This window comes from Panthera leo, chromosome E2 (assembly GCF_018350215.1).
Source record: "Panthera leo isolate Ple1 chromosome E2, P.leo_Ple1_pat1.1, whole genome shotgun sequence".
NCBI classification, from domain to species: Eukaryota; Metazoa; Chordata; class Mammalia; order Carnivora; family Felidae; genus Panthera; species Panthera leo.
Genome location: NC_056693.1, coordinates 17,305,100 through 17,322,433, shown reverse-complemented (window position 1 = coordinate 17,322,433; position 17,334 = coordinate 17,305,100). Strand labels below are relative to the sequence as shown.

At 38.2% G+C, this 17,334-nt stretch overlaps 1 protein-coding gene across 3 annotated transcripts in view; it reads left to right on the top strand.

The window, feature by feature from the left end:
* ZNF461 (zinc finger protein 461) overlaps window positions 1–15,946 on the top strand; it is a 32,598-nt gene extending 16,652 nt beyond the window's left edge. For 2 of the 3 annotated variants that reach the window (XM_042920115.1, XM_042920116.1), the window contains 2 exons: window positions 143–238; window positions 14,276–15,678. In XM_042920115.1, coding sequence (XP_042776049.1) covers window positions 143–238; window positions 14,276–15,663 — 1,484 coding nt within the window. In that variant the 3' untranslated portion in view covers window positions 15,664–15,678. Of the gene's footprint in view, window positions 1–142; window positions 239–14,275 lie in introns of all 3 variants that reach the window. The other variant, XM_042920117.1, reaches the window with a different exon arrangement.
* Window positions 15,947–17,334: the final 1,388 nt, after the last annotated feature.

The window sequence follows — 17,334 nt, the reverse complement described above, 5'->3', positions numbered from 1 at the left end:
GTGTTTAATTTTTTCTTTTTTCTTCTGTAGACTTTATCAAGTGCCATGTTGTGCTATAGTTTATTTATTTTGATCAGTTCTGAATCATAGTATTTGGGTACTTTAATTTCCACTTCATCTCCATTTCTTTTCTTATAACCAGGACTTTCTATTTCTAAGCCGGCTGTGATCTCTTCATTAGAGCAAGGGAAGGAGCCCTGGATGGTTGTGAGGGAAGTGACAGGAGAACAGTGCCCAGGTGAGTGAGCAATGATCAGGAAGCAGGAAGATGTTCCAAGGAGTAGGCCAAGTGGTCAGAATGTTACGCTGGGAAAGTTATTTTAGACACATTAGGGAAAATCTGATTTCAAAACTAATTACAGGGGTGCCTGGGTGGCTCAGTCGGTTAAGCGTCCGACTTCGGCTCAGGTCATGATCTCGCGGTCCGTGGGTTCGAGCCCTGCGTCGGGCTCTGTGCTGACAGCTCAGAGCCTGGAGCCTGTTTCAGATTCTGTGTCTCCCTCTTTCTCTGATCCTCCCCTGTTCATGCTCTCTCTCTCTCTCTGTCTCAAAAATAAATAAATGTTAAAAAAAATTAAAAAAAAACCTAATTACAGCATTATGTAAACAGTGTAGTAGTACTGGCATAAAGACAGACATATAGATCAGTGGAATAGAATAGAAAGTCTGGAAATAAACCCTCAGCCATATGACCAGATGATTTCAGACAAGGGTACCAAGACCATTCAGTGGGGGAAAGGACTGTATCATTAACAAATGGTGTAAGGAAAACTGGATATCCGCATGCCAAAGAATAAAGTTGGATCCATACCTTATACCATATATAAAAATTAACTCAAAATGGATCAAAGAACTAAATGTAAGACCCAAAACTAGAAGAGAACTTAGGGAAAAAGTTTCATGACATTGGATTTGGCAGTGATTTCTGGGATATGACACCAAGCAAGGTATAGATAACCAAATCAAAAATAGAGAAATGGGAGTACACCAGACTTAAAAACTTCTGTTCATCAAAGGACACAATCAATAGAGTGTTTATTAATTTTTAAAAATGCCTATGAGTTGCTTTACTGGGTGACAAGAATACCTTTTTTTATGTGTTAACAGTAGTGGATCAAGAACTATGTTCTAATGTTATAGTAGGAAAAATTAAGATTGATTAGAAATTGGTAAAGTTAAAGAAAATTGCATTGAGGAAGTAGAGATGGCAGAGGGATGACTGGGAAAGAAGGAGGTCATCTAGGAAAGTGTAGGGTCCTGGAGGCCAAGGGCAGGTCCATTCTACACATTAGAGGTCTTTGATGATATCTGCGATTCAGTATAAATGCTCCAGAACTGTGAGAGAGTATATTTCTCTTGTTTTAGGCCACATCAGCTTTGTTCTTTGTTATATCAGCTCTAAGAAACTAATATGGAGGGAATCATGGAAAAGTGATACCTACTCTCCTAAATGTTTTGTTTTTCTTTAAAGTGTCATTCTTCTATCAGTTTTTGATGCCTGGCCATGCCTTTTTTTGGTATGACCAGTGCCTTGTTGTATCCTAGATATTTCAGTTATTATGTTAAGAGAGACTTTTTTCTTTTAATTTTTTTAACCTTTATTTATTTTTGAGAGAGAAGATAGCGCAAGCAGGGGAGGAACAGAGAGAGAAGGAGACACGGATCCAAAGCAGGCTCCAGGCTCCTAGCTGTCAGCACAGAGCCCAACGTGGGGCTTGAACTCACAAATCATGAGATCATGACCTGAGCCAAAGTTGGATGCTTAACCGACTGAGCCACCCAGGCACCCCAAGAGAGTCTTGAGTCTACTTGAATCTATTGAAATCTCCTATGTTAGCAGGAAGTCATGCTGTTAGGTTTAGTGCATATATCTGGCCTACTTTTGTAGTCTTTAGTTCTAATGGCAGCTTAGTTTTCAGAGCCCTTTCAATACTATTCTGATATGCTTTATATTCTGGTACTGCTGGGACTCCTGCTCAATGGTGATACCTGCAGAGACAGAAAGCTACTGTGGATCCCCAGTGTAGCTGGGCTACCTTGTGTGGGATGAGGGAGGCAGAAGCCATTGAGATACATTGAGCTTCACTGAGATACAGAAGCCACTGGGCATGGATTTCCTTATGTCACTGGGCAGAGGACACAGGGAGATGCAACACTCTGCTAATAGTACCTTTCTGGGTGAATCAGTCTGTCAGCCAGTGCCCTGGTTGTGAAGTGGGAGCTTGTACATCAAGAGACTTTTCTCTTGCTGTTGTTAGTGGTAGATCGGTCACTGAGAATTCTTGCCGCTTCTGCAGCCAGCTGATGAAACTGTTGCTAGGATCTAGGTTGTGGAGCAAGTGCTAGGAATCCCACTAAGTCTATTGGGCTTCCCTGCTCCTGGTCTTTTGGCTAGATAGAGTAGCTTTCTCTTGGTGTGTGTATGCGCACGCACACCTGTTATTGGTTGCAGGCCTGCTGTCCAGTGCTCATTATGGGGGTATATGAGAGATAAAAAGAAAACCCAGGGAAAAACCTCCTGGGATGATCGTAAAATAAGAGGATCCTAAGCTCACCTTGTCCCACAGATACACCTAGGTAACACCCACATCAGTGTGAATAACCCAGAGAATGACCTGAAGACTGCCAAAACAGACTGTCCACAGCTAAGTGTAGGGAAGCCACCACATTGAAAAGGATGGGAAGGGCGAAGATGTGGGCAGGAGCTAAACTGACCTGCAAGACTGTCTGCTGGAGGGAGGGACACCACAGGCAATGACAAGGAAGAGGAGCAGACCCCACCCTAGGCATCCTGGGCATGGGAGACCCACAACTGGGAAGATGAGTCTCCATAATATTTGGCTTTGAAAGCCAGAGGGGCTTAACTTCACAAGTTCTTAAATCAGTGGCACCTAACACCTGGAACTTTAAAAATTCAGCAGGCTCAACTCTGGGAGAGCAAGGACAGTGATAGGAAACTGAATCCCTACCCTTAAAGAGACAGCATAACAAACAGCCCTGGTGAGACATAGCATAGAAGCAGCAATTTGAAAAACACCTTGGATACATAGGAGGATTTATTTGCTAATCTCAGAATGTGTGTTGGAGGGGCAGGGACCTATGGGAGACTTCTCCAAGAACAAAAGAGCTGGTGGGCACCGTTTCCCTCCCTGACTCCCAGCAGAGATACTTGCAAGAACCAGCACAGTATGCACACTCTCCACCTACTTTGCCAAGGACAGTATGCCCTGTCCCTTGCTAACAGTGGACTTGCCCTCAGCTGTTCTCTAGAGTAGCTACAGGTCCTCTTCCACTGCAGACCAGTGCAAACCTTGCTCACACTGCATGCCTTCCCCCATGTTCTCCTATGGATCTTGCCCCTCCAACCTGGCCTGGCAGGAGTTCTCCAAAGTGGGACCACAAGCGTGACTGTAAGTACCTCCAACAGGGGCCAGCACCACTTCAAAGTGACTCCTGCCCTGGGAACGGGAAGATAACCACACACACCAGTTCGAACTTGGGCCCAGCAGTGGGTGGGGGGCTGACATCTGGTCTGACTGCTGGCCCTGCCCACCAATGAAAGCCTCTCAGGAAATAACACAAAGAGAGTGTCTTGAAGTTTGGTGCTACTGCATCTCTGGCAAACCCTCAAGCCCAAAACAGCCCCAGACTGGCCCACTAACAACACAGGCACCAAGCTCTGCTCAGAACAGACAAAGCCCACTAACAACACAGGCGCCAAGATCTGCTCAGAACAGGCAAAGAGAACCTTTGCAGATGACTAGACTGGAGGTAAATGTGGCTCAGCCACAGCAATAGGATACATGTGACACACATAGGAGACACCCGTAAAGTGCCAGATTCTGGTAAACTGAGGATACTACACTGAGGGAACAACAGGACCTCATTATAAGGCCACCACTTTCTGGCACCTAGGTGGCTCAGTCAGTTAAGCGTCTGACTCTTGATTTTGGCTTAGGCCACGATCTCATAGGTTCATGAATTCAAGCCCTGCACTGGACTGTGTGCTGGCAGCGTGGAGCCTGCTTGGGATTCTCTCTCTCCCCATCCTCTGCTCATGTTCTCTCTCTTTCAAAATAAATGAATGAACATGAAAAAAAATAAGCCCCCACTTTCAAGAGGAGACATGGCTGACTTTCCTAACACATAGAAACAGACACAGAGAGCTAGGGGAATATGTCCCACTTAAAAGAACAGGACAAAAATCACAGCAAGAGACATGAGTGAAATGGAGATAAGTAATACGCCTGATAGAGAATTTAAAGTAATGGTCATGGGGTGCTTGGGTGGCTCAGTTGGTTGAGCATTCGACTTCAGCTCAGGTCATAATCTCACTGTTCTGGAGTTCAAGCCCCAAGTCGGGCTCTGTGCTGACAGCTCAGAGCCTGGAGCCTGTTTCAGATTCTGTGTCTCTCCCTCTGTCTCTGCCCCTCCCCCGCTCATGTTCTGTCTCTCTCAAAAATAAACATTAAAATTTTTTTTGAAGTAATGGTCATAAAGATAATCACTGGACTTGTGAAAAGAGTGGATGGAGGAACTCAGACCCTCAATAAAGAGATAGAAAACATTTATTTTATTTTTTTTTTTTCTTTTTTTTTTTTTTTTTTTAAATTTTTTTTTCAACGTTTTTTATTTATTTTTGGGACAGAGAGAGACAGAGCATGAACGGGGGAGGGGCAGAGAGAGAGGGAGACACAGAATCGGAAACAGGCTCCAGGCTCCGAGCCATCAGCCCAGAGCCTGACGCGGGGCTCAAACTCACGGACCGCGAGATGGTGACCTGGCTGAAGTCGGACGCTTAACCGACTGCGCCACCCAGGCGCCCCGATAGAAAACATTTAAAAAGAACCAATCGGAGATGAAGAACTCAACTTAGATTAATAATACACTACATAGAGTAAATAGTAGACTAGAGGAAGCAGAAGAATGGATCAATGACCTAGAGGACAGAATAATGGAAAGCAATTAAGCTGAACAGGAGAAAGAAAAAAGAATAATAAAAAATGAAAATAGATTAAGGGAACTCAGTAATACCATCAAGCATAATAATATTCACATTGCAGGGATCCCAGAAGAAGAGAGGATAAAAGGAGAAAATGTATCTGAGGAGAAAATAGCTGATTTCAACATACACAACAAAGTTGTAGTAACCAAAACATTATGGTCCTGACACAAAATTAGACACATAGATCAATGGAACAGAATAGAAAATCCAGACAAACCCACAATTATATGGTCAATTTATCTAGGACAAAGGAAGCACACATACCCAATGAGAAAAAGACCATCTCTGCAACAAACGGTGTTGGGAAAACTGGACAGCTACATGCAAAAGAATGAAACTGGACTGCTTTCTTACATCATACACATGAATAAATTCAAAATGGGTTAAAGACCTAAAAATGAGACCTGAAACCATAAAAATCCTAGAAGAGAACACAGGCAGTAATTTCTCTGACATTGGCCATGGCAGCATTTTTCTAGATATGTCGCCTGATGCAAGAGAAATAAACTATTGGGACTTCATCAAAGTAAAAAGCTTCTACACAGCAAAGGAAACAATCAACAAAACTAAAAGACAATCTACTGAAATTTGCAAATGACATATCCAATAAAGGGCTAGTATCCAAAATATGTAAAGAACTAATACAACTCAACACCCAAAACCAAATTATCCAATTAAAAATTGGGAAGAAGACATGAATAGACATTTCTTCAAAAAAGACATACAGATGGCCAACAGACACTTGAAAAGATGTTCACCATTACTGATCATCAGGGAAATGCAATTCAAAACCACAATGAGATTGATACCACCTCACACCTATCAGAATGGCTAAAATCTAAAACAAGAAACAAGTGTTAGGATTTGGAGACAAAGGAACCCTCCTGGTGGGGGTGCACACTGGTACAGCCACTGTGGAAAGCAGTATGAAATTTCCTCAAAAAATTAGAAATAGAATTCCCATATGATCCAGTAATTACACTACTGGGTGTTTACACAAGGAATATGAAAACACTAATATGAAAAGATATATGTACATATATGCAATATGTATATTGCAGCATTATTTACAATAGCCAGGATATGGAAGCAAACCAAGTGTCCATCAATAGATGAATTGATGAAGATGTGGTATATATATACTATGGAATATTACTCAGCCACAAAAAAGAATGAAATCTTGCCAGTTGCAACAACATGGATAGATCTAGAGGGTATAATGCTAAATGAAATAGAGAAAAACAAATATATGATTGCATTCATATGTGGAATTTAAGAAACAAAACAAAGAAAAAAAGATCCAAAAAACACTCTTAAATACAGAGAACAAACTGATGGTTACCAGAGGGGAGGTGAGAGGGAGGATGGCTGAAATAGGTGAAGGGGATTAATCGTACACTTAATTGTGATGAGCAGCAAGTGATATATAGAATTGTTGAATCCCTGTATTGTACGCTTAAAACAAATTTAACATTCTGTGTTAATTTTAGTGGATTTAAAAAATAAACAGGAAAAAAACAAGAAAACCCAGAGAACTTACCATGTGGTAGTTCCTCAAGGCCAGAGAATCCAAATCAGTAAACCCTCTTCCTTTCAGCTCTCAGAATTATTTTATTGCTGTGTGATAGTTAATTTCTAGGGTTTTTAGTTTTATTTAAGGGAGAAGCAGGAAAGAGTGAGTCTACACTATCTTTGTAATTGAGATTTTAAATCTTTTCAGAATGAACTTTAAATATGCATTTTCTGTGATATTTGCTTTGATTTCTTTAAGGAGGTGGGATATCATAAAGACAGTGTGTATGTGGAGTACTTCTGGATTTTTTTTTTTCTTTTTTTAAGTGTATTAGAGAGAGAGAGAGCATGGGGCAGGGGCAAAGACAGAGGAAGAGAGAGAATCCCAAGCAGGCTCTGTGCTGTCAGCACAGAGCCCTTTGCAGGGCTTGATCCTACGAACCATGGGATCGTGACTTGAGCTGAAATCACAAGTCTGATCCTTAACTGATTGAGCCACTCAGGCATCCTTGGAGTACTTCATTTTTACTTTGCCACCACCACCACCACCAATCTTTTTCTAGTAGCATGTTTGTTTGTATTTTTTTGCTTTTTCTTAAATAATTGTCATTGTGTGGTCTTTCCAAAACAACTTAGTGAAACAACCAGTTTTCATATTCACTTCATCTATTGGTATCAACAGGGAGGAGAACAAATAAAGCTGACTTCTGGCAGGCATACACCTTGGCTGTTGTGATCATCTTGGATCTTGGATAAGCTTTATAGTTTTTCCTTTAATTTGTAGGTCTTTAATGCATTTAGAGTTTGTTTATTTATGGTGTATGGTAGGGGACCAGAGTAATTTTCTTTATATCTATAGCTAGTTCTAATATCATTTATTAAATTATTCTTTCATCATTGATCTGTAATTCTTCCTATGTGAGTCTGCCTCTGGTCTTTCTATGGGTCAAGGGCTGTGTAAATACCACATTGTCTTAATTTTTAAGTCTTTATGATGTCTTTATCATAGGTAGGATAAATGCTCTGACTTTGTTCTTTAGTAGTATTTTGGCTGTTAAACTTTGTTTTTCCAAATATGTTTTTGAATCAGTTTTTAAAGCTCCTCAAGCAACATCGTAGGGGTTTTATTAGATTGTATTGAATCTCTCTGGTCTCCAGGTCTCTGTTTTCTCTTACTTGATTTCAGCTATCCTAGTCTCCTTGCTGTTTCTCTAATAAGCCAATGTAACTTTCGTTTTATGGACTTGCTATATTCATTGCATGGATTGCTCTTTCCCCAGATAGCCATCACTGTCTTCTCTCCTACAGTTTTTTTTTCCCCTTCAAATGTCACTGAAGTAAGGCTTTTCTGACTACTATAAAATTACACCCCACTTCCATAATTTGGAACTATATCTCTTTCCTTCTTAATGTATTTTTCTGTAGCCTTTTTTTTTTCCATCTGACACACTGATTCATTTAGTAATCATTTATTGGATGTTATTCTACTAGAATGTAACTCTATGAGGGGATGGCTTTCCTTCTGTAATGATGTCCCTGTTTTCACTTGTAATGTTGGTTATTTGTACTGTCTCTCTTTTATAAGATAGAAATTTATTTTAAATTAATTTTAGACTTAAGAGATGCAAGAATAGCAAAAGAGCTCCCATATGCCATTCACCTAGATTCACCACTTGTTAATATTTTGCCATATTTGCTTTATTATTTCATTTCTGTTAAGTCTCATTACCCTGAACAGTTAAGCTTATCTTTTCTGAGAATGAATATATTCTCTTACATTTCATAAATTCAGGAAATTTTACATTGATGCAAACTATTACCTCATATATTGTCTGTATTCATATTCACTAATTATCCCAATATTGTTTTGTTCACTTGATTTGGGATTTTACATTACATTTCTCTTCACTTTAATCTGAAAAGTTCCTCAACCTTTCTTTGTATTTCATGACATTGGTACTTTTGAAGAACATGGACCAGTTTATAGAATGTCCTTCCCCTTATTGAATTCAGGTTATACATTCTTGGCACAATTATTGCATTAGTGGTATATCCTTCTCAGTGTATCATTAAGGAGGCATATAATGTCGTTCTGTCCCATTGTTGGTGACGTTAGCTTTGATCACTTGGTTTGGCTGGTGTTTGCCACATTTCTCCACTGTATTTTTTTTTTTTTTTTTTTTTTTTTTTGTAGTACACATGTAATCTGTAAGGAAGATAGTCTATTTTTCTTGATCAGTCTTGCTGGAATCCTCTCTATTTTATATTTGTTTTTGTTTCATTTATTCTGCTCCATCTTTATTTTTTCCTTTATTCTATTTTTGGGGGTTTTAGTTTGCGATTCTTCTTCTAGCCTCTTGAGATACATGTTTAGATGATTCATTTATTTTTTTTTTTCAGGGACTTTTTATTTATTTATTTGCTTATTTATTTATTTGTCTGTCACCTATCTGCTTATCTTTTTATTTACTTTCAGAGAACCCGCTGTTAAATCTTCACCAGCACACCACTGCCCCTGGGGTTGCAGGATGTGGATGATTCATTTTAATGATTTCTTTTTTCTATTTGCATTTAAGGCCATAAGTTTGCTGCTACATACAGCTTTAGTTGTACCCTACAAATTTTTATCAGAGAGGTAGATAGAAAACAGAGAATATAGAACCTTATAGATCATTATAAGGATCTTTTTTTCCTAAATGTCATGGGAAACTATTAAAGGGATTTGAAAGCAAAAGTTATATGAAATCATTCAGATATGTTGTGCTTAGTGGAACAAGAAAGTAAGCAGGTGACCAATTTGAGAGCGACTGCAGTAGTAAAATAGTGGTAGCTCAGACTGTGATAGAAATGATAGTAATAACTGATCAGAAGTTATTATACATATTAAAGAATAAGTTGACCATGCTTGCTAATGGATTGTAAGTTTGATAAGAATTAAAGAACTAGGCCTTTGGCTTAACGTATTGGTAAAAAAGGTGGTTGCATTTACTGAGTTTAAGCTAGTGTAATGAAAAAAGGGAGAATTGAAAGTTCTCTCTGGACAAGTTATGATTGAAACAGTTATTACATAGTATTTGAAGATTTCAAGTAGGCAGTTAGATTAATGTGGAACTCAGGGATAAGATAAAAGCTAGAAGTATATACAAAAGAACACATAAAATAAAAAGTTAACCTATGGAATAGGAGAAAACATTTATAAATCATATATCTGACAAGGGATTAATATTCAGAATGTATAAAGAAATTCTACAACTCAACATCAAAGAAACTGAACAACTCAATTAAAAAGGGGGGAAAGGATTTTAATAGACATTTCTTCAAAGAAGATAAATAAATGGCCAGCAAACAGTATGTGAAACAGTATGATCGTTCCTCAAAAAAAAATCAAAAATAGAATTACTAAATGATCTAGCAGTTCCACTTCTGGATATATAACCAACAGAATTGAAAGCAGCAGCTTTCAATCATTCAGAAATCATTCATTTTAATCATTCATTTTAATGATTTCTTTTTAACGAATGATTTCAATGCTTCAGATTGTGTCTCCCTCCCTCTCTCTTTGCCCCTCCCCCACTCATGCTTTTTTATTTGTATACCCATGTTTTTAGCAGCATTATGTACAATAGCCAAAGGTTGGAAGCAGCCTAGGTGTTCATCAACAGATGAGTGGATCAACAAGGTGTGTGTGTGTGTGTGTACACACATATATAATGTAATGTTATTCAGCCTTAAAAGGGAAGTATTCTGACACACACTACAACATGGATTGGCATGTTGAGGACATTATGCTAAGTGAAATAAACCAGTCACAAAAAGATACTGTATGATTTCACTGATATGTAGTATCCAGAGTAATCAAATCCATAGAAACAGAAGTAGAATGGTGGGTGCCAGGAACTGGGGGAGGAAAGGGTGGAGAGGAGTTATTAGTAAGCTCAGAGTTTCAGTTCTGCAAGTTGAAAAAGTTCTGGAGATTGGTTGTACAAAAATGTGAACATACTTAACACTACTGAATTATATACTTAAAAATAGTTAAGATGTTAAATTTTATGTTATGTGTATTTTGCCACAATCAAAATTTTAGAGTTATAGGGCCACCTGGATGGCTCAATCGGTTGAGTGGCCAACTTTGGCTCAGGTCATGATCTCACGGTTTGTGGGTTTGAGCCCTACATCGAGCTCGCTGCTGTCAGCATGAAGCCCACTTCAGATCCTCTGTCCCCCTCTCTCTGCCCCTCCCCTACTTGCGCTCTCAAAGATAAAGAATTTTTTTTAATCTAGAGTTATAAATTTAAGATTTAGGAGTATATGACTAGAATTTAAGCCAGACCTGTTACAGGGAAAGAGTATATAGATTGATGGCTAGCCAGAGCCTGGGTTCTGGGACATTCTGATAGTTAGAGGGCAGGTAGTAAATGCATTAAGGGGAACTGAATACAAAGAGAAAGGTAGGAAGATAACTAGGAGAATATGGCATATAGGAAGCTAAGGGATTGATCATTTGTGTCAAATACTGCTAATGAGTCAAGTAGAGTGATGACTAGCACTAGAGCACTGATTTTGGCAAAGAGATTTTGTTAGTGACTTTAGCTAGAAATTTTTCAACATAATTATGGGAGTTGAGATATTTATTGGAGTGGATTACAGAGAAAGGTAGGCAGTACTGTCTTTTCAGTAAATATATGAAAAACTAGGCTTCTAGGGGCACCTGGGTGGCGTAGTCAGTTAAGCATTCGATTTTGGCTCACATCATGGTCTCATGGCTCATGAGTTTGAGCCCTGCGTCAGGCACTGTGCTGACAGCTCAGAGCCTGGAGCCTGCTTCAGACTCTGTGTCTCCCTCCCTCTCTCTTTGCCCCTCCCCCACTCGTGCTCTGTCTCTCTCCTTCAAAAATAAACGTTAAAAAAATTTTTTTAAATAAAAAAACAACAGCAACAAAGAAACTAGGCATCTTGATTCCTATCTCACATCATAAAATGTAATGTAGGTAGATTATAGATCTACATATGAAAAGTAAAATAATAAAAGCTTCTAGAATACAGTATTTTTCATGACCTTGGGATTAGACTGCCTTAAAATTGAGAACTTCTGTACATCAAAACATACTATTAAGAGAGTGAAAGTGCCAGCCCCAGAGTGTGAGAAGATATTTGCAATATGTTGGTTGTATTCAGAATATATTAAGAATTCCTACAAAGAAAACAATACAACCCAGAAACAACTCAAGTCACCCTTGACTGATGAATGGATAAGCAATATATGGTATATCTATACAATGAAATATTACTTGGCCATAAAAAAGGAATGAAGTACTGGTTGATCCTTGAAAACATTATACAGAGTGAAAAAAGACCCAAAAGGTCACATATTGGATGATTCCATTTGTATGAAATGTCAGAATAGATTCATAGAGACACAAAGCAGATTAGTGGTTGCCAAGGGCTGGGAAGAATAGGGGAATAGGAAATGACCATGGGCATGGGGTTCTTCTTGGCATGATGAGAGTTTTCCGGAATTAGTGATCTGATGGTTATACAACAGTGAGAATGTATTAAAAGTTACTGAATTGTATACTTCAAAATGGTGAAACTGGTAGATTTTATGTTATATGAATTTTACCACACACACACACACACACACGCACACACACACACATACAGTCAGTAAAAATGGACAAAAGACCTGAGTTGGCATTTATTCAACGCTTTTTTTTTTTTTATTTTTATTTATTTTTGGGACAGAGAGAGACAGAGCATGAACGGGGGAGGGGCAGAGAGAGAGGGAGACACAGAATCGGAAACAGGCTCCAGGCTCCGAGCCATCAGCCCAGAGCCCGACGCGGGGCTCGAACTCACGGACCGCGAGATGGTGACCTGGCTGAAGTCGGACGCTTAACCGACTGCGCCACCCAGGCGCCCCAAGCATTTATTAAAAGAGATATCCAGGGGCGCCTGGGTGGCGCAGTGGGTTAAGCGTCCGACTTCAGCCAGGTCACCATCTCGCGGTCCGTGAGTTCGAGCCCCGCGTCGGGCTCTGGGCTGATGGCTCGGAGCCTGGAGCCTGTTTCCGATTCTGTGTCTCCCTCTCTCTCTGCCCCTCCCCCGTTCATGCTCTGTCTCTCTCTGTCCCAAAAATAAATAAAAAAACGTTGAAAAAAAAATTAAAAAAAAAAAAAAGAGATATCCAATTGGCCAATAAACATATGAAAAAGTGCTCAACCTCACAAGTCATCAGGGAAATTGCAAATTAAACCACAATGCAGTATCATGACATATCTGCCAGGATGCCTGAATATAAGATTGACAATAACAAGTGTTGGGGAGGATGTGAGGAACTGGAACTCTTTTCCAGTTAGATGGGAAAATGAGGAAACTATTGGATAATGTCAACTAAAGCTGAACAAATGCATATTCTGTGTGCAACAATTTCACTCATAAATGTATACATCTAGCAGAAAGGAGTCCTATTTCCACCAAAAGAAATGTACAAGAATGTTCATAGCCGTACTGATCATAATAACCAACAATTGAAAGCAACCCATATGTCCATCATTAGGAAAATGAAAAAATAAATTGTGTTAGAATAGAATGCTTTATATAGCTGTCAGTCTTAAGCTTTTTCTTCTGAAACAGCCTCTGAAAAGCTCTAAGATAGGAAAGACTTTGGAATGTCCTAATTGTTGAAAGGAGATTAATGTTGTAGTACATGGATAAAAGGGAAAAGGACTCAAAATGAGGTCTTCTAAGTAGGCAGAGGCCCTGTGTTCTCATGGTAAAAAATTGGATTTTTAAATTTCAGTTCAATAGGAAGCTACATTAGTTTGGTTATAGGTTTGGCTACATGTGACAGAGACTCAAAAATAATAATGGCTTAAACCATATGGGTTAATTTTCTTTTGCATTAAAGTCCAGGCTGGAGGGGAAGCTCTGCTCTGCAAAACCATCATGTGACATGACACCACATCCACAGTGGAGACTAAGGAAATGGGAGAATAGAGGATATAGGACATGGGCCAGCTGGCTGTTAAAGTTTCAGAAGCTACTATTTGATACTTATGCTTTTTTTTTTTTTTTTTTTAAAGGCAGAATCCAGTTACATGGCATATTCTCCTGCAAAAGAGCCTGGGAAATGCAGTGTTTATATTGGGCAACCTTGTTCTCAACTAAAAACCATTGGTTCAATCCATATATAAAAGGGGAATAATAGACATTTGGGGACAATTAGCAGTCTCCATCTCATAATCCCTTGGCCTGGTGGAAAGTGTTAAACATACTCTCTTGTAGATTCTGATTCAGTTGATCTCATTCTGAAACCAACTCTGGTAGATATGGATTCATTTGATCTAGAATGTTTCCTAAACATCTATAATTGCAGCAAACTCTGAGGTAGATCAAAATTTCAGAACAACTGGGTCACCCGGCTGGCTCAGTTGGTGAAACGTGTAACTCCTGGTCTTGGGGTTGTGGGTTTGAGCCCCATGCTGGGTGTAGAGATTGCTTAAAAATAAAATCTTAAAAAAAAAAATTCAGAACTATTGACTTGATTTGTTAATTAACTCCCTCACTTTCTCTTCTGAGCTCTCATTTCTCTGTGTTCTCCTTACTGTTTTTTTTTTCATTCAGTTGCATGATGATATTTTAGAGTTCTCCAAGACTCATCTTTTACGTGAATTATTTCCAATTATCTCTCTTTGCTACCATATATATTTTCTTTTCTGACACAAAACCAGCAATTAAAGTGTGTTTCTTATCTTTCAGACTTGGTGTCCAGGTGTGAGGCCAAGAAGTTATCTCCAAAAGACATTTATGAGACAGAGTCATCCCAAAGGGCTATCATGGAAGACTTTAAAAGTCATAATCCTGAGAAATCCATTTTCAGAGATATTTGGGAATGCAATACTCAGTTTGAAAGACAACAGGAACAAGAGGGCTATTTCAGGCAATTTGTTATCAACCATGAACATATGCCTATATTTAACCAACATTCTTTACTAACTCAGGAATTTTATAATAGAGAGAAAATCTTTGGATGTAAAGAATGTAGAAAAAACTTCAGTTACCACTTATTTTTTAGTGATCACAGAAGAGCTCATTCTAAAGAAAAACTGTCTGAATGTAAGGAATGTGCAGAAATTCTTAATATATCATATCTTACTAAACAGAGAATTCAAAATAGTAACAAGTGCAATGAATGTAAGGAATGTTGGAGAGCTTTTATTCATTGTTCACAACTTAAGCAACACCTGAGAATCCATAATGGCGAAAAACGCTATGAATGTAAAGAATGTGGGAAGGCCTTTAATTATGGCTCAGAACTTATTCTGCATCAGAGAATTCACACTGGTGAAAAACCTTATGAATGTAAAGAATGTGGGAAGGCCTTTAGGCAGCGATCACAGCTTACTCAACATCAGAGACTTCATACTGGTGAAAAACCTTATGAATGTAAGCAATGTGGGAAGGCTTTTATTCGTGGCTTTCAACTTACTGAACATCTACGACTCCATACTGGTGAGAAACCCTATGAATGTAAAGAATGTGGAAAGACTTTTAGGCATCGCTCACACCTTACCATACATCAGAGAATTCATACTGGTGAGAAACCCTATCAATGTAGAGAATGTGGAAAGGCCTTTAGCTATCACTCAAGCTTCTCTCACCATCAGAAAATTCATTCTGGCAAAAAACCTTATGAATGTAGTGAATGTGGGAAGGCCTTTTGTGATGGCTTACAACTTACCCTGCATCAGAGGATTCATACCGGTGAGAAACCCTATGAGTGCAAGGAATGTGGGAAGACTTTTAGACAGTGCTCACACCTCAAAAGACATCAGAGAATTCATACTGGTGAGAAACCTCATGAATGTATGATATGTGGTAAGGCCTTTAGACTTCATTCACACCTTATTCAACATCAGAGAATACATACTGGTGAGAAGCCCTATGAATGTAAGGAATGTGGAAAGACCTTTAGCTATCATTCAAGCTTTTCACACCATCAGAGAATTCATTCTGGGAAGAAACCTTATGACTGTGGAAAGGCTTTTAATCATGGCTTGCAATTTAATATACATCAGACACTTCATACTGTTGAGATGCCAGTAAGGTTTCCTCTTCTCTCTCCCCATCCTAGTCTAGCATCATGAAATTATTTTTAGAAATTTACATTTTCTTTTTTTTTCTTCAAGATAAATGTTGGTAAAATAATGAATTTCATTAGTATTGATTTATTTCAATGATCCTTGAAAAAAAAAACTTCAAGCAGGGAAAATTGAAAAATTATTAACAAGTAAAAATTGCTCTAGTTCCAATGCTGTTTCTAAGTTATTATAATCAATATTGGAAATAAATTTTATAAATAGTGTTTTCACTGAAACCAGTGAAGTGGCAGAAATAAAATGAAAACAATTTATTCCCCTCCCACACATCTGTGAGAGCTACTATGTGTGTGTTGCTCCTTCCTGCTCAAACATACCTGCAAATATGGAGGGTTTATTGCATGTATATGGAAGATTTTACCACCTATAGTGACATATTTCACAGCAATTTCTTTTTGCACTTAAATAATTGTGGACTTTTTTTCCAGGTGAGTACATACAGATCTAACTTATTGTTTTTAAAGCTCCTGAATATTTCTGGTATAGGATGTATGTCCATATTTTAAGCCATTCCTTCCTATAGACATTTGATTGCTCTATTTCTTTTTCATCCCAAAGGATCATACAGTAAATATTCTTATCTCATCATTCTTTTATTTCCATTGGGTAGATTGCCAACCGTGAGAGTGTATGTAGTTTTGATGTTACATTAATTTTTTAGTTTAAAAATTTAGGTAATAAAAATACATGCTACAAAATTCAAAAGTTATCAAACAAGTAAAGTAAGAATTAAAGCTTTCTTAATACTTGATTCTATAGGACCAGCTGTCAGGTCTTTTGTATTCTTCCAGGGATTAAATTTTTTAAATTCTTTGGATGAAAGTGGATTAATCATAATCTTTGTTTCATGAAATTCTTATCGTTCCAAATTTAGCCCTCTTTCATTTCAGTATTTCCAAGGGATTTACAGACGTGCCAACTATCAATTTACTGCCTGTCTTCTCCAAATCCTTCATTGCCTGCAATCCTTCGCTGCAATATTGGAACTCTCTCTTTTGTTTATAACATTATTTATCTGAGTCCTCTGTCTCTTTGTTTTTGGTTAAGTCAGACTAGCTAATAGTTTTTCAACTATATATTTTCAAAGGGCCAACCCTTGGTTTTATTGATCTTTTCTATTGTCTTTTAAGTATCTTTCATTTATATCTGCTTTTATATCACTTCCTTCCTTATGCAAACTTTGGGCTTAGTTCTTTTTTCTAGTTTCTTGGGGTGTGAAGTTAGGTACTTAAGATTGTTTCCCCCTAATGTAGCTTTTATCCCTGTAAACTCCCCCATTAGAACTGCATTTATTATATCCCATATGTTTGTTTCCATTTTCATTTTTGTTAAGATATTGTCTGATTTCCATTTTGATTTCTGTTTTGATCAATTGGTTGTTCAGGAGTGTGTACTCCTGAATATGTATAATTTTCACATATTTGTGAAATTTTCCAGTTTTCCTCCTGTTAATGATTTGTAGTTTCATACCATTGTGGTCAAAAAAGTTACTTGATAGGATTTCAATCTTAAATGTGCTAAGACTTATCTTATAGCCTAACATACGATTTATGATGGAGAATGTTGTGTGTGTTCTTGAGAAGAATGTGTATTCTGCTGCTGTTGGGTGGAATATTCTGTGTATGTTCGTTAGTTCCATTTGGTCTAAAGTGTTATTCA